Below are 26,922 nucleotides of genomic sequence, written 5' to 3'. Positions count from 1 at the left end.
TGTATAAATTAATATGCAAAGGCTCAAATGTTCTCTACTTCACAATTCAAGTCCATTTCTAAACTTGAGTTTTCCCAGTAGTTTGAAAAATCACTTTGAAAATGTCACTCTCATTTACAGTATCACATCCCAGCTTACTCATATGCATATACAACTGCATGAGTGTGTTCGTAAAATGTTTTTACTATAAATGCCCTTTTAAGGACATCTGAAAATGATAAAAGGAAAATCATGAGACTCAAAATTAACCTTTAGTTCACTTAAAACTCTTCTGCTCCATTGATTCTTTATCCATCAAATGAATATAATTTACTCCAATACCATCATCAGTTTCATCAAAGTGGAGGGAAAAATTGCCAGCACTCCGAATAAAATTTAATTCCGTCCAAACATAATCATTAAAATCTTCATACTCCCTTTGTGCATGATAAATTGTTAAGTAAGACTCAATAACGTAACATTAATTCAAATGACTTCAATTTTTTCTGTAATCTTCAGAAGGTGGGAGAACTATCATGTTGAGTGTCTCACCACCCCTCTCCCTACCATTCCTAATCATTCAAGAAAAAGTGTGATCTAGGAAATGGGTTAGTAGACTATAGGTGGTATTATTATGTATAATTGGTTAAAGCACCATGCCAATAAAGTCAGGGTCCTAGGATTAATCTCTGCAAAAGCCAGTTAGTTTCTATTTGTCCCAAGGACCCAAACTGCACTCCCAGCTGCAGACAGCTTTCTTACAATGTGTCCCACTGGTCACAAAATAGGGAGGGGGGACTGGCAAGGAGGCAAATGGATGAAAACAAATCTTCATTAACGGGAAAAAAAAAAATTCCCAATAATAATTCCCAATAATAATAATTGAATCTTATCTACAAAGAAAAAAAATCATATATGTTCTTATGCCCTTATTCTTGGCTCTATGTTAAGTTTATCTCAAGTCTAAAATACTGGGTGACTAACACTTGACTCCTGTATTTTAGAACTGCCTAATAAATAATGTTCTACACAAAGCTACAGTAAAGGCCCTGCTGTTACCCAATTTGTGTAACAAACTGTTCATTCCATATAGACATCCTTTTTCTCTTTTTAATATTGATCTTTCCACAGTTTTAAAATATTTTCCATTAGTTATTTGGTTCAGAATATTGTGAAAAATTCAGCTAGGAAATTATTCATAAAACTGTATTCTGATTTTATTTTTCAAACAGCCAGTGTCCACATTTAAAATGCAGAATTTGCAAATATAAATTATCTAATAATTCAATTAAAAATAAAACAAAAACAACTTCCTTTAGTATCATAATACATAAAATGGTATTATAAACTCCAAATGGCAAGGTTAACTACATGACAATGCCAGAAGCTGTGAAACTCATTAAACTCATTAAATGAATAGGTCAGTTTAAAGAACATTTCTGTGTTCCATGATTATGCATGAAACAAACTTTCATGTATTTATACAGGCTCAGCAATTCATTCAGCATAATATGGGGTCAAGCAAAATTTTATTTTTACAATGACAATAAAAAATGCATTTAAACAACAACAAAAAATCCTCCCAATTGTTTAAAAACAATTCTGTTTGGAGGGTAAGATGTATTTTAAAATATACTTATTGACTTACTGAATTTCAATCGCCAGGCTGCTGACTACCAATGTGAAAGTTTGTATTTAAAAATATCACAAATATCTTTTCATTTGACAGTGAAAATTTCAATGTGATAAGTTTCATTGCAAAGCAATTTTCACCTGAGTACTTTGAAATTTAGTGCTCATATATTTGAAGGGGAGGTGGGGAAGGAAAGACCCACTTGTGTCAGATACTGAGTTTGTAGTTCTTTCACACTGATTTCCCAGAGGGCTGAAGAAACATTGGCTATGACCTTTCAGGACATACATGATGCTCCCCTTTTTCCTATAAATTTGTTCTGGCATTTTATAAATTCCCAGTATCCATATTTCCACTTAGTTACCCACTCAAGCACAGCAACCCAATTCATTCAATTCTATACAACAGTGTCTATATTATGTACATGTTTAATTATCAATAGGAAATAGAAAATAAAATTTACAGTGATTGAGAAAGGGTCAGAAAATGGGATAGGAAAAGTAATACTGTATATTCAGAATATCCTACTATCCTACCAGTTTCAATGACAAGGTTTTTCCTTTATTAGTTGAAATACAAAGAAGGCATAGGGGATCCCAGGAAAATAACACTATATATCAGAAAATTCAACGTGCTCCACCATCAGGATTTCCATTACACATTTAATTTCTTCTGTACAATTTTTATAAACTTGTTTCTCTTTTCAAAATCATCAGATTTCCAGATTAAATTCAGCACTACACAGTATGCCCTTGAAGTAAAATGAGGTTACCTGCTTTATTTGGATACCAAGTTCCCTTCCAGACAGCATTAAAATAAAGACAAGTAAGACTACACAGATAAAATCCAGTATAATTCAAATCCAACAATGAAAAATTTCCCCCATATTGTTGCAAAATTCTTTCTACTGAAATGCTCTGCTACAATAATAAAAAGCATACATTACATATAAAAGATACCAGTGTACTAAAAAGTGACAGAAGTGGACTAGCAAATCCTTCAAAGCACATTATATAAATGACTAGCATTTAAAAACATTTTTCCTATAAAATGTAGGTCATATACACTTATAAATTGGCGGTTTTATTTCTAAAGCAGTGATGTGTGTGTTCAAATAGTTAGCTGTTCTGTACAGTATAATATCTACTCAAATCAAACTACAATAGGTTTGTCTTTCTTTGTATTGAAGTTGAATAAATTCATCTAATCAGCTGAGAAATCAAGGTTGAAAAATAAGTATCTAAAAATCAAAGTAGAAAGTTCAGAATTATTGAAATGTAGCTATGAAATATGAAGAGAACTATTTCACAATGGAGCTGAAGTCACCTCAAAACTTACGGGCTTGAATCTAAAACAGAAACAAATATTAAAATCCAAAGCAAACCACAAAGTTAGGTAGCAGTACAGAAGCAGGCAAAAAAACACACCCCCTTCCTTCAGTGTGATGGGCACTAAGTTTTGCAGTCTTCCTCCATCTTGCAGAAGGGTGGTAAGGCCATTCAATGCTTAGTGAAAGTGAGTACAGATGAAGGCAGATTTAGCCTGTCTCCCCTGCAACTTCAATTATGCTGTGTAAACAGTGTTACGTTCCAATAGGAGGAACAATGGAATTTGCTTATAAAAACTGATTAAAGATAATCATTATTAAATGAAATAAAGATAATTAATAACTCTGAAATGTTTTTAGACTTTCCTGATGCTACTTGTAAAGTTAGCACTGCTATGTATTATTGCTTACATACAGTACAACATCATATGCCTTCTAACATAAAGCAGTACTGTGATTTGTTTGTACATATTTACAGATTCTTAAAAACAAGCTGTAAAAACATTACATACTTTCAGACAATACAAATTAGCACATTGGTACTCACTTCAAAACAAATGGAATGCATAACATTAATAAACATCATAAAGGAAGACTCACATAAAAGTCCTTGATTGTCAAGACACGTTTATATATAAACTCTAACTGTGCAGAATTAAAGATTCAATCATAGGTACATCCTTATTTGATGAACCATATTTACAGCATGGTATTGCATAAAAAAATAAAATAATGTTTACAGGGTTTTACTTTTTTATCCATTGGATTAAAGAAAGCAACAAACACAACAAGAAATGTTTGTCTGCTTTAGTTTCCTACCAAAGTTTAAGTGAAAAAGGAAACATACGTTTTTTTATTTGCAGAATATAGCAAAAACAACTGGAAAATTATTTCCCTGAAATAAAGCAATTTGAAACGGAAAATGTTTAAATTAAATTGCAGAGTCAAAAAGTTTCTCATTGATTATAATAGTGCTTCTTCAAGTAAATATACTGTGAAAAAATGAGTTCTAGTTTAAAACGTTCTAAGTCTAAGAAATGTAGTTTTACAGTAATGCCTACTTTTAAGTTTCCCGGCTTTTTTTTTTTTTTTTTTTTTAACAGCCCTTTAAAAACCCAAATTAATAAAATGAAAGAAGTGGCAAAAGATCTAACCTAGCTGGCACTTTGCAAGTTTCTCTGGCCTGTGGAAATGAAAGCCTACCCTGAGCACAAGGCCTCTTTTGCCTCTCAAAACGAGAAAAATTACCCGACCATGGACAGTCCTCACTCAGCCAGAGCTAAAAGGATGGATTTCTATGGTATCAACTAGAAAATCTGCAAGTAGATCCAAAAAATTTAAGAGCCACTTCAAATATTCTGAACCAAATGAAATATGTGTGCAATAAGTTTTAAAAAAAACATGCTTTTAGAAGATGTTCAAGAGATATTACTTCAACTAATGTGATCTGTTTCCAATCTCCAAACATGAGAACAGGTCCTAAGAAAGCACACCTCACTCACACTTTGCCAAGTTTAAGGGTGTAAGAGTATGTTTTCATAGAACAATTTGCTCACCAAGAGAAGTGAAAAAAAAAATTGCAAAAGGATATCCTCAATATTCTGATTTAAAGCAGCACAAAAGGCTACTTGCTTTCTCTATTAATGCCCAGATAGAAATTAAGTAACTTTCTGAACCAAAGTGGGGAAACCCAAACTGCTGAGATGTTTATCATATGATGATAATACAAGGTAACTCTGGTAGGCATGTAGAATTTCACAGTAAGAGAGCAATGACTATACTTAAAAAGTGGTAAGTCAGTAAATTATGCCAAAGTATCATTTATCTCAAAATATGCTTATAATGTGGTAGAAAAGTCTGCCATTATGTAGATGTAAAGAAATGTGGTGAACACAGGAATGCAACACCTGAACTGCTTGCATGACTGCCACTTTCAAAGGCCTTCCCTCCTTGACTTACTGCTCAGCAGTAGAGCCACATTCTAAAAACTGTGCTGGTGATGTTAACACAAACAAAAAACCTTATTCTGTACCAAGTTCTCAACAGAACAGAAATTCTAACCAGGCTCAAAACAAAAACAAAAAAACAAAATAAATGCCTACCATCATCCAATAGTAGTATGAGAAAAACAAAAATGCCTATACCTAGGGAGAGCACAGTTCCATTGTTAACATCTCGCCTGAATGAAGCCTTCTTGAGGTGGTAATGTGCAACGCAAGACACACCATTCTTAAGAGTCAATAATGGCAGAACTTCAATATCTACTTTAAAGAAGTCTAAAATTCTTGAAAAATTTGGCAGCAAAGAAAGCTGTCAAATGGGAAAATATTTCAAGCAAAGTTTAATAACCAAAGTATAGAGGAAACCCATATTAAACATAATTTATATTCCTTATCATAAAAACACCATATATTCAAAATAAATGCAAAAGATGTTAAGGGTAGATATTTCTTTGTTCCCTTTCTTTATGAGAACAGTCTTGGGATAACATTAAATAAAAGAAAAAAATAATTTAAATGTATAACATTCTATACTGAAACAAAGACTGCAGATCTATCAGGCCAATACAAAAGTTAAAATGGAAATTAACATAAAGTTGCATCTTCCGAGGGTTTTAATTTTAGATTATCAATGGTGCTATATCAGTACAAGTGCATACTTGTGACAAAGATGGTGGAAATTTAAAATAAAAAAAAACAAAAAGTTGGAAGAAATTAAACAGGATAATAAAAATCAATATAACTAATGTTACTTTCCAAAAATTAAAACTGTCCAATGTGTAACTCAAACCATCATTCTTTAGAAAAGTATATATATAATATGTATATATATAAAAGCACTATTTATTGTACCATGCTGTATTATTTTAAGACAAAGAATTAAAAAAAAAAACATTCGTGGTATAAGGATAAAGTCTGTAGTTTATTTAGATTTTGAAATGCAACAAAAAGTTTCCGATCACTCATCTAGCTGAAAAAGAAACTGTAGTTACTAGAATTAGTAAACACTCTTGGTTTGTAAAATTGTAATGAGCAGTGTTCATTAAAAAGTAACTCAAGATAAAATAAGCAATTAAAATGCCCATTTCTTTAGTTTCTCTGGATACTGTTTAATTATCCAATCTATCAAGATTCTAGAAAGAGAAGGATTAAACCAGGTTTTACAGTTCCAAAGATATCCAATTTCCTTTTATTGCCAAAAATTAAAATTTTCAATTATGAGATGATTATGACACAACCATATCAAACCTAAAAATCTAAATTTTTTTTTACTTTGAGAAATCAAAAATACCAAATAGATTCTAAGTGCTCTATGTTAACTGAAGTGTATATGTAAAGTAAAATACAATTAAGCTTTAAAATGTGGAATATACATTTTGTATAAGCATTATGTTCTTGGGAATGTAATCTACAGAATATCTTTTTACTAAAACTTCAAAACCTTGATACTTGCACATGAAAAATCATAAAAAATATCTAGGTACAACTGTACAAAGAAACTGACACCAATATGCATACTTCCATACAGAAGTGAATGCTTCAACAGTTATGTATTTTGGTAAAAGTTTTGAAAGTATGCATATTTTTAAAGTAATTAGGCTTTTAAATAGTGGAGTCTTAGACTATCAGATTTTTATTACTTTTTTCTCAAAAAAAAAAAACAAAACATGTCAATATAATGCAAAATGAAAATCAAGGGTATATGGCATATCATTCTTTTTAAAAGGTGGTTTCCTTTTTTCCCCCTATAGGACACACTAATTTATTTAAGCCATAATCTCTTGACATTTAAACTTTTAAGTTCACTCTGTCTATACTCAGATTCCCTGCTGAAGTGCCATGACTATGCTGAAAAACTTAGAAACAGTATGAGTAAATTTCACACAATTACTAATCTCCTAAAAATGTACAATATTATCAGTTAGGAAACAATTGTGCGAAAGTCTTTTTTTTTTTTCCTTTTAAACTTGGTGTAGGTGGAATAGCAAGTTTCTGATCTAAAACAAGTAATGCATTGCTTCTATAAAGGTGACAACATGTAAGGCAGTTCAAAGAATGCTGACTAACCAAACAAAATGCAGTTATTGGATTATCTTGCTATTCATATCAGCTTAACTTGTTTTAACGCATTGCTCTTAAATCTGTACAGCACTCCATTTTACACAGAGTAACCCCACTCTTGATTAATCTGTTCTAAAGTGCCAGTATTATTTACACATTTTTTTTAGCCAAAAGTCTGGCCAGTTGTGGCATCAGGTGAGGATGTCATCCCAGCTCTATTATCATTTACATTCACCAAGGGAAATTCTGGAAATTCAGCACTTGTCCCTGGTCCCCGAAGGTTCACCTGTCCATTGGCAGTGCTAAACTGAGTAGCTATTCCAGCTCTGGATCCATGATATGGAGCCCGGAAGGGTTGTTCAAAAGAGCTCATTTGGTAAGCTTGGTGGACAGGCTGAGCCTCAGCTTTCTTCTGAGAAGTCACTTGATCCAAAAAGTCCTGTGTTGATGTGGCAGAAGCATGGTTTGTCTCATCACCTGAAAAGGGAAATGAGTGCTGTGAATCACCAACTATTAGTCCAAAGTGGGACTTATCTGGAGTTGTTCTTAGTGGAGAATTCATTCCTGATCGAAAGCTATTGATGGGCATGGCTGCATAGACTTGCTTGTCTATGGAAGAGAATGCTGGCTGATTTGGAAGGGCCTGGTTATCGGTCACAAAGTTAAGGCTCGGGCTATTCAAATAGGCATCATTTTGGCTAGTTCTGTCCAAAGCCTGCTGCAGAAACTTTGAGTATTCCTGCAACATGTTGGCTTTATCTGATGAGGATGCTTGGGAGCTTGATCCAACATTCTCCGACTGAGTAACCTCAGGTACTTCGGAAGAATTTATTGATATGCTAGAAGTCACCTCAGTGTCCGCAACACTGAATGATATCTCATGTTGTCCATTAGCTTTATGAGAATAATGATCCAACAGAGTCTGCAGTACCTCATCTGGAATAACATTTTTGTCATGATTACTTTTTATCTCCACATTCAGTGCCTGTGAATCTAATATGGATGCTGTGGTACTCTCATCAATGACACTTGCCACAGCTGCCTGTGTTACAGAAGGCTGAGAAGCTATGGTACCCACATTCAGCGCATACTCCCTACTATTGTTACTTGCTGCCTGAAGATATCGCTTCTTCTTCAAAAACTGCATGGCATCATCATAATTAGTGCTACTGTGCACAGGTTTACTAGGCCCCTCTTGCAAATTGTCGACCTGGTCAATGTCAGCATTGCCTTCTGAGTCCAGTAAAGCTTGTTTGTCCACAAGTTCAAAAGCATACTTTGAAACTTTGCTCTCTTCATATGTGGATAAAGGCGAAATTGTTTGATTTTGCTCCAATGGCTGTTTCAGACTTCTCTTACTATTAATTTTTTTGAGAACCAACTTAGGTGGATGTATTTCTCCTGATGCATCTTCTAAATGCGATCCCCCAACTGAAGAATGAGGCATTTCAACAGCATACTCTGCCACCATATACTCATCTTTTACTTTAGTACTTGAAGAGTAAAGAGGCAAGTAATCATTTTTGTCTTTCTTCAGGTCAGATTTGTCCAAAGAACTCTCTTTGTCCATCCCAGATGATTTTTTCTCAGTTTTCTGCCTTTTCTTTTTTGGCAGTGAGTTATCTTTTGGTGATGTAGAAAAGCCAGAATCTTCCTCAGATGTCAGAAGGCCACCTTTGATGGCACATCTGTTTAGTTTTTTGTCATGATTTTCATGGCACATACGTTTATGTTTCAGTACACGATCTGTTCTGGAAAAATACTGTCGAATTCAAAGTTCGGAAGTGAGTTTTTTGTTTTAGTTTGTATTTTGGTCAACCAAGAAAAGAAAAGAAAAAACAGAATTAATATACAGATAGATATAAGTATAATAATATGAGCAATTGCAAACTAATTTGCGGAGCCAACTGTTTATTACAAATTGAATCAACAGCAGTTAGGAAGTTCTTCAAACAGTTTTAGTAGTAACATTTTCTAATTTAACTTATTAGAATTGTTTTATAATTTAACTTCAGATAGAAGAGTTTCAATGTCACTCATATCACAATAAAATGATTTTTAAAAAATATTCAAACCACATCTTACCTGTAAACAGTATTCACACTGGTAGGGTTTTTCTCCACTATGAGTTCTCTTATGCCTTTCCATATGATATTTTTGAATGAATCTCATACCACATTCATCACAGCGAAATGGTTTTTCACCTAGCACATGATACAGAAAGTTTAAAACAAAACAAATACTGTAAAATAATGAATTACTTCACCACAAGAACCTCTAAATAAATGGCTTTTGAACGTTGCCATACTTTGTTCTTTTTAAATGACGAAAGTCTCCCTTATACTAAACATATCTTCCAGTTTAATTTGTCAAGAATATCTTGCTTTGTAAAAATGAAAGAGATTGGCACACGCCATTGGAAAGAAAAGGTTGAAAGCAGGCATACTCAATTTCCCTTTTACTGTATGTGTACATAATATACTCCTTCCATAGAGACCGGTATTATTACCAGGACCTTAACAGTAATATGAACAGGGTTTCAGTAGAGTGGCTGATGTTTCTAATCCTTTTTTCAATCATACAAAAAGTATTTCAGAAAATTTTTTGAAAAAACAAAATGTTACCCATACATAGTCCAACACAATTCTTGGGTATACCTTTTTAATTCTTCATGTCTTTTCAAAGATATTTGTGGTTAAATGAAATCTGAATCCTAGGAAAATATTTTAAAAATCTAATTTATTAAAACATAAGAAGAGGGCTTCCCTGGTGGCACAGTGGTTGAGAGTCCGCCTGCCGATGCAGGAGACACAGGTTCGTGCCCCGGTCTGGGAAGATCCCACATGCCGCGGAGCGGCTGGGCCCGTGAGCCATGGCGGCTGAGCCTGCGCGTCCGGAGCCTGTGCTCCGCAACGGGAGAGGCCACAGCAGTGAGAGGCCCGCATCCCGAAAAAACAAAGAAACAAACAAACAAAAAACATAAGAAGAGCTTAAATTAGAGACTAAGTTTTAAAAGTAATGTTTGTTTATACTGATTCTCCTTTCCTCGACTCAAACCAGCATTTCTCATGTCCTTTCGGGAGCGAATTAAATTGAGGGCTGTTAACTGGGCACATGACCCCCACACCACCCCCAGTTTTTTTTTTTTTTAATCACATAAGGACTTCTCAGCTTTAATGAACCATTACTAAGAAGATCTAAAATAGCTTTTACTGATAAAGCCACAGCATAAGTAAATAGAAGGGTGTGACAAGAAGTTATCTTAAATAATGCTTGTTTGGGAAACCACTGTTTCTACCTTTCATACAGTCAACAAAACTTTACTGAATACTTCTCCTCTACCCATAAAAGTATAAGACATGTTACTTGTCCTCAAAGAGTTTATGACATAATTGGGAAAACAAGAAAGAAACAACTAACAGAACTATATCCAGCTCTGGTTTACCTTTATAACTTTATAACCCACTAGTTATCTTCTTAACATTTTTCTCCAGCCAAATCGAAGAACCTACCATCTCATGCTTTCCTACTTCTGCCTTGATTCACGCAGCTCCCTCAGTCCACCTCTGTGTGTTCAGGTACTACACTCCCCTCAAGGCCCAGCCCATCTCCTCTGGGATACTTTGCGCTATTCCCCTAGAGGAAAGGCATCTTTATCTTCTTTAACTTTCCAGAGAACTTCAGCTGTACCTCTCCAATGGCACTCATTACTTTCATTCCAATAATTGTTTTGTACGAATCTATATTCTTTTAACTAAATTACATTTCTTTAGGTCAGAATCTGGGCCTAAATTATCTTTATGTAGCTCAAAATACTTCGGGCAACTTTTAAGGGCCACAAGAATGGCATAAAGGATTATTACAGTGGATTATAATTGGAAAAAATGTTATTATGAGCTGGTATGATTTGGGAAAGCTTCTTGTGTTAGAATCTAAGTTGAGTAGCCCTTTAAGGGATTGTGTGTATGAGATTAAAGCCAAGGAAAGAAAATTTAGTGAGGAATAACAGAGCAACTAAGGGTTGAGATACTATAAAATATACTGGAGAACTGGTACCTAAAAAGACAATTTAATTTGGCAACAAATAAATTATTTGAAACTTTCAAGAACTGCAACTTCTGTAATTTCTATGGAGTTATCAAATTTTAGGGCCAAAGGGACTTTGAAATGGCTTCAAACTATGCTCTTGGGGGCTCCACAGAGGTCCACAAAGGATCATCCCGGTGTGGCAAATGGTTCTAAGGTTGCCACCCAAAATTCAGGACAGAACAGCTCCACTTCTGTACACAGCGAGTCTGAGTAAGGACTCCAGAGTTCAAAGGCTAGAATGGAGACCTAATACAACTAATCTCGACCAATTTACTTGTTTTTACAAAAAAGAAAGTCCAGAAAAATTAAGATACTTGTCCAAGGGGCTAGTAAGTGGATAACTAATGAAGCAACAAAAGCTGGAAGAGAAGACCACTTATGTAGGAAGTTTGAAAGTGAAAGAAATGAGAAAAAGGAGGTGAGAAGTAATAGGAGGCAATCCATTCGAGATTAAGAATTGGTAAGGGTGGGAAACTGAACTAAAATGGAATATTATGGTGAATAATCGAAATAACAAGATCCCAGAAGAACTAGGATGAAAAGGGAAGGAGAGTACAAGTATTATTTTAAAAAGAAGTTTAAGAATAGGTGCATATTTTGAAATAAAGACTGTGTATGATAGAGCTCATTAAGATCAGAAGTTAAAGTCATTCTTCAAAAGTGAGAGAGGATGAAAGAGAAAATTAGTGAACTTATTAGAATTCAATTAACTCTACATGATATTCATGAACTGGAAGACTTTAATGTTAAAAACGATAATACACCCCACATTGGTCAAAGCAGAAGCTGACAACCTGATCCTAAATACATATGGAAATGCAAGGGATCCATAACAGCTAAAGCAATCTTGAAAAAAGAAGTACTAAGTAGGAAGACTCAGACTTCCCAACTTCAAAACTTACAATCAAGCTACAGTAGTAAGATAGTGTGGTAATGGCAAAAGGATAGACATACATATCGAGGAATAGAATTGAGAGTCTAGAAATAAACCTTTACATTTATAGTCGACTGACTTCAGTGGGGAAAAAACAGTCTTTTCAACAATGACGCTGGGACAATTTGATACCCATATGCAAAAGAATGGGGTTGGACCCCAACCTCACACTGTATACAAAAATTAACTCAAAATGGATCATAGGCCTAAATGTGGGAACTAAAACTGTAAAACTCTTGGAAGAAAATATAGGAATAAATCTTGACTTTGGGTTAGGCAATGATTTCTTAGATACAACACCAAAAGCACAAGCAAACAAACAAAAAATAAATAAAATATACCTCATCAAAATTAAAAACTTTTATGCTTCAAAGGACACTATCAAGAAAGTAAAAAGACAAAAATGCTGTAGCAGCTGCTGTGGGAGATAGTTTGGCAATTCTTCAAAATGTTAAACTTAGAATTACCATACAAGCCAACTGTTCTACTCCTAGGTATATATCCTAAAGAACTGCAAACAGGGATTCACTCAGAGATTTGTATACCAATGCTCACAGCAGCATTATTCACAACAACAAAATATGGAAGCAACCTAAGTGTTGAATGGATAAACAAAATGTGATATATACAGACAATGGAATATGTTTTAGCCATAAAAAGGAATGAAATTCTGACATATGATACAACATGGATGAACCTTGAATAAATTACGCTAAGTGAAAGAAATCAGGCACAAAAAGGACAAATACTTCGTGATTCCATTTATATGAAATACCTAGAGTAGGCAAATTCACAGGGATGGAAAGTAGAATAAAGGTTACCAGGGACTGGCAGAGGAAGGAAAGGGGAGTAACTGCTTAATGGTTACAGGTTTTTGTTTGTGTATAATTTTGTTACACGGTGTTATAAAGGTACTTCACAACACTACATTGTATGCCTGAAAATGATTAAATGATAAACTTCAAGTTACTTTTTTTTTTTTTAAAGGTGAAAAGACAATCCATGGAATGGGAAAAAATATTTGCAAATCGTATGTCTGATAAGGGATGTATATCCAGTATGCTAAAAAAAACTCTTACAATTCAACAATAAAAAGACAAATAAACTAATTTAATAACAGGTAATGGATCTGAATGAACATTTCTCCAAAGAATATATACAAATAGCCAATAAGTACATGAAAAGATGCTCAACATCACTACTCATTAGGGAAATGCAAATCAGTATCACGAGATACCACTTCACACCCAATAGGACAGTTAAAACAGAAAGGACAGTAACAAGGGGTTAGCATAGATGCAGAGAAACTGGAACCCTCACACTTGGGTGGTAGGACTGTAAAGTAGTACAGCTGCTTTGGAAAACAATTTTGCAGATCCTTAAAATGTTAAACATAAGAGTTACCATATGACTCGGCAATTCCACTCCAAAGCATATACCCAAGAGTACTGAAAACGTTATTTCCACACAAAAACAAATATTCCTAACAGCATTATTCATAATAGCCAAAAAGTAAAAAGAACTCAAATGTCCCTGAACTAATGAATGAACAAAATATGGTATTTTCACACATGGAATATTATTTAGCTATAAAAAGTAATAGAAGTACACGCTACAACATGAATGAACCTTTAAAACATTATGCTAAGTGAAAGGAACTAGACAAAAAAGACCACCTACTGTATGATTCCATTCATAAGAAATGTCCAGAACAGGGAAATCCATAGAGACAGAAAGGAGAGTAAAGTTTGCCTAGTGCTGGGAGGAAGGGGTGCAGGATTTTAGAATGGTGAAAGTTATTCTAAAATTTAGACTGTGGTGACAGCTGTGCAACTCTGTGAATATACCATAAACTACTGAATTGTACACTTTAAAGGGGTGTGTTTTTTGATATTGTCAATTACATCTCAATAAAGTTGCAACTTTAATACTGCATGATAACACAAGTGACACCATGCAAAGTGAAGGAGAAATGATTTCTTCCCACAAGGAGCTAGCAATTAAATTCAAAATAAATTAAATGGAGAAAAATCGAGCTTAAATTATTTGCTACATATTAGTAGAAGATCAAGAATTAAAAGCTTATTTAACCAGAAGCAACATTAAGAAATTTACTTTAACAAACATTAATGCCTTAAAAGCAATTTGTAAAAATGTTCCTTTGTTGCTTAAAACAAAACACTTTCACGGTCCCCTAAATAGAACAATTATGACAGCTAAGTCAGCCAGAATTGAATGTAAACACAAATTCATCTTCCGTAGTCATTTATTTTTTGATTACCCACTTTTGTTACCTTTATTTCTAATCCTTTGTCTTTTGTTCTGCTTTAGTATTTATTTTCCTTTTTTACTCTACCATCTTTCTTTGCATCTTGTTCTCCCTCTCCCATTTTTTCCCCTCTTCTTCTCTCTCTCCCTTTTTAACTAGCCATATTCCAGAATAAAACTTTTTAACTTTTGCCATTTAAGGATCCTTGTTTGTTTATGGATTAGCTCACATACTTAAATGATTCCCCCCCCCAAAAAATCAAAACAATATACAGAAATATACTTCCTCTTATCTTTGCCCCTCCATAGGTAACTACATTTATTTGTTTGGGTCTGTTTCTTTCCAGAGTTTCTTGATACAGGCATAAGCAAAAATAAGTACATATTCTTTTTGTAATGTTTCCCTCTTTCTTACGTGAAGATAGCGTATTTTACTGTGTTCTGCATCTTTTTTTTTTGATTCAGTAATTTGGAGATCTTGTCAGTAGAAAAAGAGCTAGCTTATTTGTTCTGACAGCTGATATCGTTCACTGATGGACAGACATACAATTTATTTAACCAATCCCCTATTATTTCCAAACATTTCCTGTTATAAATAGTGCTGTAATATATACCCTGTCAATGCAAAATTTGCAGGTATATCTGTAGGATAAATTCTCAAAAACAGAATTCCTGGTCAAATAATAAATATGTTTGTGATTTTGAAATACACTGCCAAAATTGGTCTCCACAGGAGATATTAATATGTACCCCGCCAGCCATGTATGAGTGACTGTTTCCCTATAACCTTGCCATATACTACTATGTTGTTAAACTTCCTGATGACTACAAATCTAATATGTGAAAAAACAGTATTTCAGTATGATGTTGACCATCTTACATGTCATTTTCTAAGAACTGTCTGCACCTATCCTTCACCTATTTTTTTTTTTTTAACTAGGTTGCTGATCTTTTTCTTGATGATTTGTAAGAGGTTTATTAAAGAGACTGGTCATCTGTCTGTATTAGTTCCAGTTTTGTTTTGTTTTGTTTTTTAAATAGTGGGGGTGGAGTTGTTTGGCTACTAGGGGTTTTAATTTTTACACAGATGAATTTATCAATCATTTATTTTACGGATATTAAATTTTGAGTGTTATTTAGAAAGAACATTTCTGTTCCAATCTGTCCATGTTTTTAATGACACGTATGTAGTTTCATCTTTTACATTAAATCGCATACATTTGGAGTTCATCCTGAGGTAGAATGTGATGGATAAAACTGTCTTTCCAGATGGCTATCCAGTTTTTCCAACATCATTTACTGCAAGGTTCATCTATTCTTGATCACATTTTTTATCACAATCATACACTAATAAGTTCCATGGGTCTATTTCTAGACCTGTTCTGTTCTATGGGACTATTCATAAGCCAGAACAAACAAGTTTCAGTTATTAAGACTTTATAATATACTTTATCATTGGGTAGGACTAATCCCCCTCACTGTTCTTCTTTTGTTTTTCTCTGGTTTGTCTTGTTTGTCCACTTTCCAAATCATTTCTGAATTAGCTTAGTATCTGTGGTGGCGGGAAGGGAGAGTTGCCTGAAATGTTTATGTTAACTTATGGAAAATTGATACACTTTATGTGCTTTATGATGTTAACTCTTCTCACTGAAAAAAGTGGGGGTGGGGTTGTTTTGTTTTGTGCCCTCATTAGTGTTTTAATAATTTCCTAATATGGAATTTTCCACATTTCTTGTTGCTGCTATTATAAAAAGGGTGTTTACTTCCATTAACTCTTCTACTCTGTGTGTGTACACGTACAAAGTATATGGTTTTCTGCAATTTCAATGAATTTGCTGGTTTTTAGTCATTTTCAGTTGACTCTCACGGGTTTTCCAAGTTTACAATAATACAGTTATTTTTAACCTATAGTATTTTTCCTACTTTTGCTGGCTACTATTCTCAAATATTATGTTAAAAGTAACAGTGATAACGTGCTCTGTATCTTGTTCCCAACTCTGGTACTCTGGTATGTCTCTTGAATGGAAATGAAAATAAAATAGCTGATATATATTTCCTTAAGAAACATAAAAACACTTAAGTGAAATATCTTTAGGAGAAAATCCCGTTATTGTTTTTCCCCTTAAGGACCAGAGACCCTCTGCTGGAAAAGGAAGACAATCTATACAGCACTTGAGTGATTTTAAGATGAACAGGAGGGCTTCCCCGGTGGCGCAGTGGTTGAGAGTCCGCCTGCCGATGCAGGGGACACGGGTTCGTGCCCCGGTCCGGGAAGATCCCAAATGCCGCGGAGCGGCTGGGCCCGTGAGCCATAGCCGCTGGGCCTGCGCGTCCGGAGCCTGTGCTCCGCAACGGGAGAGGCCACAACAGTGAGAGGCCCGCGTACCGCAAAAAAACAAAAAACAAAACAAAAAAAAGATGAAAGGAAAGACTTACATGAAAAATACCAAGGATTTTGTAAATACTGTTTACAATTTCGGAAAGCAATAACATGGTGAAGAAGAAACAATTTCAAGGTGTTCCACTAATGATAACTTTCCAATACCCAAGGAGCCTGGAGTTTCAACTCTAACGGTTATCAATGAGACCACACTTTTCCCCCACAGCAGTGTTTCTCCCTGGTAACTCTGACACTGCACACACTGAGTTGTTTACGGGTAAGAATTCTTACTTAAAATGTGGGTAATTATTAGGGCAAGTTATATAGAAGAAACCGATATGGACGTAAGCTTTATGCATAAACTAGCTCAATACGACTTGATACATTAATCTCATTTTTGGTGGTTTCAACTAATCCTCTTCTTCCTTTTCAACCATTCTAATCTGGCTTCTGCACTTACTTCATCAAAACGGCTCTTGTAAATCCCCTTCAGGTTATCAAATACAACCAAAAGTTTTCAGTTATCTTAGACCTCTCAACAGCATTCAACTGAGGTGATCCCTTTCTTTGTCCTTGAATTCACTCTTCCCTTGACTTCTACGACATTCATGCTCTTCGATCCCTCTGGCCGCTCCTTCTCCCCACGCTCTTCCCAGCTCACTCTCCTCCCTCCAACCATGAAATATTTTAGTTCTTCATGGCTTCCTCCTAAGCTCCCTGATTTTCTCCTTTTATATTCTTTTCTTTGGCAAAAAGGGAAACATCTGTTTCCACAGCTTTAATTACTCTCTAATTTGAGCCCCAGACCACACATCCAAACTGCCTACTGAACAAAACTACTTCTATGACACTTAGGGATCTCTAATACTTCATATCCCACACTAAACTTGTGATCTTCAACCCACAGCTTAGTCCTTACCCAGATTCCCTCTTTGTATGAATGGCATCTAGTTTTGCAAGCCAGAGGCCCGCACAGCTTTTCTATATATCCGTCTCCATATTCAACTAGTTAACATGTTACTGACCTACTGATTCTACCCACTAAATACCTGTCAAATCTGCCCACTTCTTTCCACTTTCCACTGTCATCACCCAAGTTCAAGATACTATCATCCCCTGACCTGGACTACTATTTAATATCCTCCTAACAGTAGTCTCTATGGGATTCACTCTCATCTCTTTCTAATTCTACATCACAGCGAGATTTTGTTAACATTAAGTATATCTGATCATGTTGAAAGCCTACTGTTCCTAGGATTAACACACACACACACACACACACACTCTCTCTCTCTCTCTCTCCCTCCCCCCACCTCCTTTCTCTCCCTCTGGGTCCACTACCATCTGGCCCTTACCTTTTTCTCTCATATCTGATCTTTCTTCACAACCCTCCCCTTCACTTTCTGAGCTCTAGTCAAAGCGGTCTTTCAGTTCCTAGTACCGTCACGCTTCTTCTCCTCCCCAGGATCACCTTCTCCTATAACTCCTCCCCAAAACCAATTCTTTGTCATGATAGTGGATCTAAAGTGCTTTACACTCAAGAAATGGTATCTGCTGTTCTTAGAAATCAGAATGAAAGCGGCAATTATTTTAATAATGAAGTCTTCATAAAATCTAGGTCAAAATATTTACATTATTTAGATATTATGACATCTAATATAATAATATATAATAAAATACTATAATATTTAGGTATTAATGGCATCTATGACAATGTTCACATGGCCTAGTAAAACATACTTGATAATAGAAGGGATTTTCTATCTTTAATAAGTCATAAAAAAGGGAGATCAGACAAAATTTACAAGTATAATAAATACTACACTAACCAAAAAAGATCATTCATTATTATGAGAAGCACTATAAGTACTTAAGGTTTTAGAGCCAGACTAGCCAGGTTATAGTGCTGGTCTCAGCATTTCTTAACTGTGAGACACTAAGGATGTTATTTAAACTCTTAAGACTTGATATTCTCATCCATAAAGTGAAAATATTAATAAAACATATATCAGAACCAAATGTTAAATGAGGTAACGTGTGTGAGTAACCTGTCTTTGCTTAAGAAAAAGCCTAGCACATTTTAATAGCTCAATAAATATTAGCTATTAAAAATACAAATTAAGAGGTTGATGGTAAATGATTATCATTATATTAACATATTGATTACAGTTAAAACCCAGTGACTGGGCTATATATCCCAAATGAAAATATCCTTAGGCTAGACAATTAATTCAGAAAAATGGGAAACAAGGAGGATTACTGAAATAACTACATGGAAACATAATCACACACCCAGTAATTTGCTTAAAACTTTAGAGCATATAAGAAATAAGGTCACTTACTGCATGATTAAATTTATCTAACATCCTCAAAATGGCATAATTATAAAGATGGAAAACACATTAGTGTTTGTCACGGGTTAATCATGGAGGAGAGGGAGTAGGGGAAGTAAGGTGTGACCATAAATAGGTAGTACAAGGAAACTTTCTGTAATAAAATGAAGGTACAGTGAAATTTTAAAAATAAACAAACTAAAAAGAATATCTTTGGCATATAGGAGGTTACAAAGTTCATTTATCAGTCTAAGAAGAACCCATATACCATACAGGAAACTATATTTTATAGGAAATCATCTGAGACTAAACCACAACCTATGAAATACAAATTAGGTTATTAAATAAAAACTGTGAAGTTGCCACAGTATCACGAAGACATGTCAGTTAAATCAAACTGGCAAAAACCCAAAAGGCCTTAAGTTAATTAATGAAAGTAGTAATTTTTCTGGGTAGCAAATTTTTTAAACCCCACTTTTCTATAAGTATAGAGTGGTTTTCTTTCCTTAGTATGGAGGTCAGGGAGAAACTTCAATGCCTGCATTTTAAACTTTAGAAACTCTAACAAAGTAACACACTGGGGTCACCACCTCCCCCCACAAAAGAAAATGAAGAAAGAGGTCTTTCATTTTTTTTCTGGGCTTCTTTTTCTTTTCTGTGAGCTATGAAATTATACATTTACAGTGTAATCTTTTTAAGTGGTCTGGTTTCCTTAGGATGAAACAGCAAATGACAAGTGGGGAACTATTTCTTGGATACCACAGATTAGGTTTTGGACCCCTGCTTTGAGACAGACAACACTGAAAATGATCAATTACCTCTAGTAAGAGCAGCATCCCAGACTCTGTTCAAATTTTTAAAGATGTGAAAGTTGGCCTAGGAATCATTTGAAGAAAACAAACAAAAACCAAAAAAACAAACAACACTGCCCTAATTCTGAAAATAAGTGAACTTCATTAAATTATGGCAATTTCCACATTTCATTTTTCTGTCAGCCTATATACAACTGGTGCTAACATCTAAGCATATTAACCCTAAGTAATTGATGTCCCAATGACAGCACCTAGGCATACAAGACAAAGTAATAAATTAATGGTAAACACCATCTAAATGTGGCATAACTATTTTCTATCTATTTAAAAAACTAATTCAGAATATCACACAAGTCTATCTTCCACAGGTGTGGTTTTAAAATGTTTTTAAAATTAGTAAAATGGCTGGATAGATGGGTGTCAGTATATCCCCACCAAAAAGAAATTTAAGTTAGAATCCCAAAATGTAAATAGATTTAAAATAGCAGTGAGCTAAGTTAACATTATCCTGACTTGTAGACATTTTAAATTAGTCCATCTGTTTTTGAACTTTATATATAAACCCCCAATTTCCAGCTACCTCTTGAAAAAAAGTGCTCTAGAACAAAAGTGCAGCAGTTAAGACTACATTAAGCACAAAAGGGGGTTAACCAAATCAATAGACTCTATATTAAATCCCTTATATTGCATCCCACAAAAGAAAAGAACTCGTCATCAGCTTGTCTTCATAAGAGACTGGACAAATGCATATCAGCTTTCATCCTTTTTTTTTTTTTTTCTCTTAAATTAACTAGGATATCAAAGGGTGAAGGACCGTTCTCTCAAAAACATACTCTGTTCAACAATAAAATCCTTCTCCTAACCAGGGCTAACTAATCAGGGCCCTTTACTTTTTGCCCACCCTTAAAACTGTCTCTACTGTTCTGGCACAATACAGTGATTTGCCTTTTTATATTAACTGCACCCTACACTTTTATTTCATGTACAATTCATTTGAGAAATACAGTGCAGATGCTCTAATTTTAACAAGGAGCATAACAGAACGTATATGCAAAGAATTCAGGTAGTCTGACTCAATAATCAGTGATGATTTCAGCAGCTATCTTTTCTGAATTCAGTTGTCAGTTAAATAGCTAAAGAGAATGAACAAGCACTACAGGTTCCAGGGACATTTATGAAGTGATCTGCTCCAAGCACTCTATTTTTTAAGTGTGACCTTAAAAATGCAGGTGAAATAGCATTTCAACCTAGAATATATATCTTATTTATGTCATTACCTTAAAATTTTATAGAGCACCTACTATGTACCAAGCACTTGCTGGGTACCCTTACATTTAAATCAACTCTATTCTTGTCAAGTAAACTATCCCCATTTGGCAAGGCTAGGAAACTTCTGCCCAAAGTCATGGTGATAATAAACCAGGCCCAGTATTGAACCCTGGTGGCCTTGTTTTTAGCCCCAAATTATGTACCTCATGGTTTATCTCAGAGCAATCCCAAACTGTGGACCAATAATACATCAAGTCTCACCCAGGCTTTCATCAATTCATTTTGAAGTACTAAGTGTTTGCCAGTGTCGGGAAATGACAGGAAATGTCCAGGAAAATGATTGTAGTGGAATGGCTGGAACCTAAGTTTGCTTCCTTTTTTATACTATTTGACGAATTTTCACAAATGAATACACCTTTGAAAGCATCACCACGATAATAAGAATGAATTTACCTAAAACCACAGTTTCCTGTTACTCTATAATCCCTTCCTCCTGCCCCTCTATCACTCCCTTCCGCATTCTCCAGGCAAACAATTATCCGATGTCTGTCCCTATAGTTTATCTTTATTATTATTATGTATATCTTCAAACATACACAAAAGTAGAGAAGGTAGAGTCCTCAGGTACCCATCACTCAGTTTTAATAATTATCATCACTTGGCAAATTTTATTTCAACTAATTCTTTCTTTCTTCCTTTCTTATTATCAAGTAAACGTTTTATTGGAATATAACAGCCATACAGAAAAGCAAACAAATGCTCCCAACACCAGAGATCAGTTCTGCCTTAACTGCTTATTATGGAAATTTTAAAGCACATAAAAAAGTACACAGAAAGTACTCTAACCATATTTTGAAAGCAAATTTCTTGAAATGTAATATACCTATACAAAACTATACCAAACATAAATATAGTCTGATGAATTTTCTCAAAGTGAACAGATCTGTGTAATGAGCATCCCAACCAAGAAATAGAACACTACTCTTATGAGTTATGAGCACTGCAGAAGCACTTCTACCCCTTTTCCATTAGTAATGGCTACATTGATTTCTAACAAACAATTCATTTTGCCTTGTTTATGAACTTCACATAGAGTCATACAGTATGTATTCTTCTGTGTCTGGCTTCTTTCATTCAATATTATGCTTTTATAATGCTGTGTCTAGTATTCCATCTTATGAATGTACTACAATTTATTCATTCAACTCTCGATGGAAAGTTTGGTCTAGTCATAACAATGCTGCTTTAACATTCTGGTACATGTCTTTTGGTGAATATATGTATACTACATAAGCATTAAACTAGGAGTGAAAATGACAGATCACAGAGTTTGTGGATGTGCAGCCTTGGTAGATAGTTTACTAAAGTGGATGTGCCAACTTATGTACCCACCAGTGTAATATACGAGTTCCAATTGCTGCACATCCTAGCAAGTACAGTCATCCCTTAGTATCCAGTAACCAAGGAGACCCTTGGATCCAGGAACCCCTGGATTTTGGATACCAAAATCCACAGATGCCAGAATTCAATCAACTGAAGATCATGGAGCATTTCTGATCTGTGACTGGCTGAATCTATGGGTGCAGAACTGCAGATACAGAGGGCCTAGTGTACTTTGTACCACCTGTATTTTTCATTTTAGCCATTCTGAAGTGTGTACAAGTGGTATCAGATTGCAATCTTGAGTAATTTTCCTGGTGGCTAATGAAACTGAGAACCCTTTCATATGTTTCCTGATCACCTTGGTATCCTTTTTTGGTGTGTGTTAAGTGTCTGTTCAACATTCTGTATGCTTTTCTACTAGCTTGTGTTTTTCTTAATAGATTAGTAGGAATTCTGTACATACATATCAGGCTTACTTTTCACTTTCTTAATGGTGTCTTTAAGGGAAAAAGGGTCTTAATGTAACCCAATGTATTAATTTTTTCTATTATGACTGTTTCTATATCCCAGTTAAGAAAGGTTATCTCCCTGTGATGTTTTCTACTGATGTCTTCCATTTCACTAACCTTCTCTTTTACTGCCTCTATTATTCCATTAAACCCATGTGCTATGTTCTCTATATCAATTACTGTATTTTTCAGTTTCAGAATTTTCATTTGCCTCTTGTTTATAGCTTACAATTCTTTGGTAAAATTCTCCATCTTTTCTTCTATTTCCTGTGTCTTTTCTATTATTATTATGATTTTATAAATTTATTTTATTTATTTATTATTTTTGGCTGCGTTGGGCCTTCGTTGCTACGCACAGGCTTTCTCTAGTTGCGGTGAGCGGGGGCTACTCTTTGTTGAGGTCAGAGGGCTTCTCACTGCAGTGGTTTCTCTTGCTGCAGAGCATGCGCTCTAGGCGCATGGGCTTCAGTAGTTGTGGCGCACGGGCTTAGTTGCTCCGAGGCATGTGGGACCTTCCCAGACCAGGGCTTGAACCCGTGTTCCCTGAATCGGCAGGCGGATTCTTAACCACTGCGCCCCCAGGGAAGTCCCTATTATTTTTTTAAACATATTAGTCACAGTTTAAATTGTAAAGCCCTTCTCTAGTAACTCTAATATCTAGATAACCTGAGAGATTGTTTTTATTATCTTTTTATTCTCTTGCTTTTCTGTGATTCCATCCTATCACTTGGTATGCATTGTAAATTCTTCACTGAATGCAAAACAGGGCCTCTCACTGTTGTGGCCTCTCCCGCTGCGGAGCACAGACTCCGGACGCACAGGCCCAGCGGCCATGGCCCACGGGCCCAGCCGCTCCGCGGCATGCGGGATCCTCCCAGACCGGGGCACGAACCTGTGTCCCCTGCATCGGCAGGCGGACTCTCAACCACTGCGCCACCAGGGAAGCCCCCAATGCTATCTTCTTTTAAAGAGGGTTCACCCTCTTTCTGAGCAAATAGTGTGAGCGTTGATAACCTAAATCCCCAAATGGATTAAGCCACCTTGAGTCTGGGTTATTTTACAGCAAACCCAGGACACCAGAGTTTCAAAATTAGAAATGATTGTTCTCTTCCCCATTTCCTGTCTACTCTCAAAAATGGTCAGTGACAAACTGCCTTAGTGCTTTAAAATTTAATACTTAGTACCAAACAACTATACACTTTTACAATAGCAGTTCTACATTTTTACATACCTATTCTCTCCAATATTATCAGCTCTCTATGAATTTCATTATGTACTTTTAGATTATTCAATATGAATAAAGGTCTTTGCTTACTGAGAATGCCCCATTAATTTAACATATAACGTGGTAACAGCACTTTAATTGTTGCAAGCAAAGCACAAATCTGATAAATTACATTCTACATAATTAAAATAAGTCAGATACTAAAAATATTTTCCAAAGATAATTTATTTTCCATATGATGCAAGTTAAATTCTTTTAGTGCTTCCGTTTGGTACTGACACTGATTTATGGGAAATAAGCAGTTTAACCAGTTTTTAGATAATAGATGTTACGTGACAATACTTTATTACCTACTGAATATAAAAAATATTCATACTGTTCTTTGAAATATATAATAAAATTTATACTCAATATAAGGAAGAAAAATAAAGCGTAATATTGTTGGCAAATTTTGTTTTTGAATTTCTGCATACTTCAGAAAATACTTACATTAATGTAAGTATTTCATTACCATTTTACTCTTTATTTTGCAATACAGTTAGAAAGATGAAGTTAATATTGTATATCAAAATAAAATTATATGCAATGTTATCTTGGAAGATACCAAGAGGTCTATTAAGAAAACAATGGGGGCTTCCCTGGTGGCGCAGTGGTTGAGAGTCCGCCTGCCGAAGCAGGAGACACGGATTCGTGCCCCGGTCCGGGAAGATCCCACATGCCGTGGAGCGGCTAGGCCCGTGAGCCATGGCTGGTGAGCTTGCGCATCCGGAGCCTGTGCTCCGCAACGGGAGAGGCCACAACAGTGAGAGGCCCGCTTACCGCAGAAAAAAGAAAGTAAGTCGCAAGTCAACAAAATGTATTTCCCTTAAGACGAAAAAAATAATGAAAATTTAAACTATCCATATGCCTATCTATATAAAATATTGGAAAATCTTCAGCTACTTTGCAAAATAAAACAAATCACTATTAACCCATCTTCCTCCAAAAGATCAAAACCTTCCAACTCACAGATGAACAGATATGATACTAGGATAAATTTCTCTTTGATTATTTTGATTTTCTCAGTGAAACAGGAAGCAGGTAATCAGCTGAAAGTGAGAGGGAAGGAGGAAATGGAGATTCATTGAAAGGAGAAAGTAAGAAATACCTGTTTGGGAGAAAGGTTGGCAAGCATAAAGCTGTAAAAGATCAGACAGTAAATATTTTAGACTTTGAGGATCATACGACCTCTGTCACAATTACTGGACTTGGCTATTATAGAGAGAAAACAGCCACAGCCATTACATAAAGGAATGGGTATGGCTATGTTCCAATAAAATTTTAATTACAGTAACAGGCAGCAGGTGGAACTAGTCCACTGGCTGAAATATGGACCCCATCTAGATGAGTGGTAGAATGAACAGACTAAGGAAATAAATTCCAGTACGCATTAAGGGCCCATTCAAAATTAAAAGTGCTCCTAATTCAAGCACAGCTTTCTGTTTTATTCTAGAGATGGAAAGAGTTAAATTTCCCACATGGGACTTCACCAAATTAAAAAGCTTTTGTACAGCAAAGGAAACTATGAACAAAATGAAAAGGCTGCCTACTGAATGGGAGAAGATATTTGCAAAAGATTTATCTGATAAGAGGTTAATATCCAAAATATACAAAGAACTCACACAACTCAACACCCCCCCAAAATAAACAAACAAACAAAAAAACCCACAGAAAAAAACAGATTAAAAAATGGGCAGAAGTCCTGATAGACATTTTTTCTGAAGAAGACACAGATGGCCAATAGGCACATGAAAAGATATTCAACATCACTAATCATCGGGGAGATGCAAATCAAAACCATAATAATGAGATACCACCCCACACCTGTCAGAATGGTTATTATCAAAAGGACAAGAAACAGTAAGTGTTGGTGAGGATGTGACGAAAAGTGAACTTTTGTGCACTGCTGGTAGGAATGTAAATTGGTGCAGCCACTATGGAAAACAGTATGAAGGTTCCTCAAAAAATTAAAAACAGAACTACCATATGACCCAGCAATTCCACTTCTGGCTATCTTTCCAAAGGAAACAAAAACACTAATATTTTGAAAAGATATATGCATCCCTATATTCACTGCAGCATTAATCACAATAACCAAGATAGACAATCAACCTAAGTGCCCAATCATAGATTACTAAATAAAGAAGATGTGGTATATAGATACACTGGAATATTACTTAGCCATTAAAGAAAAGAAATCCTGACAGAGTGAAATTACGTCAGAGAAAGACAAACACCTTATGATTTCACTTATACATGGAATCTACAAAACAAAACAAATGAACAAACATAACCAACAGAAACAGTCACAGACACAGAGAACAAAGAGGTGGCTGCCAGGGTAGGGGGTGGGGGATGGGTTAAAAACGTGATGGGGGGCTTCCCTGGTGGCGCAGTGGTTGAGAATCTGCCTGCTAATGCAGGGAACACGGGTTCGAGCCCTGGTCTGGGAAGATCCCACATGCCACGGAGCAACTGGGCCCGTGAGCCACAACTACTGAGCCTGCGCGTCTGGAGCCTGTGCTCCGCAACAAGAGAGGCCGCGAGAGTGAGAGGCCCGCGCACCGCGATGAAGAGTGGCCCCCGCTTGCCACAACTAGAGAAAGCCCTCGCACAGAAACGAAGACCTAACACAGCCATAAATAAATAAATAAAGCAAACTGTCAACAAGTAAAAATAAA

The 26,922-nt window shown here is 35.4% G+C and overlaps 1 protein-coding gene across 4 annotated transcripts in view; it reads right to left on the bottom strand.

The window, feature by feature from the left end:
* Window positions 1-464: 464 nt before the first annotated feature.
* Window positions 465-26,922, bottom strand: part of ZNF148 (zinc finger protein 148) — a 132,786-nt gene continuing 106,328 nt past the window's right edge. The window contains exons 8-9 of one of the 4 annotated variants that reach the window (XM_007447601.1): window positions 9,086-9,204; window positions 465-8,762 (exon numbers count right to left, since the gene is read on the bottom strand). In XM_007447601.1, the coding sequence (XP_007447663.1) occupies window positions 7,164-8,762; window positions 9,086-9,204 (1,718 nt within the window). In that variant the 3' untranslated portion in view covers window positions 465-7,163. The remainder of the gene's footprint in view (window positions 8,763-9,085; window positions 9,205-26,922) is intronic. The other 3 variants (XM_007447602.1, XM_007447600.1, XM_007447603.1) reach the window with 3 other exon arrangements.

This window comes from Lipotes vexillifer, unplaced genomic scaffold (assembly GCF_000442215.2).
Source record: "Lipotes vexillifer unplaced genomic scaffold, Lipotes_vexillifer_v1.1 scaffold823, whole genome shotgun sequence".
Lineage (NCBI taxonomy): Eukaryota > Metazoa > Chordata > Mammalia > Artiodactyla > Lipotidae > Lipotes > Lipotes vexillifer.
This window is presented reverse-complemented; position numbering and strand designations above follow the sequence as displayed.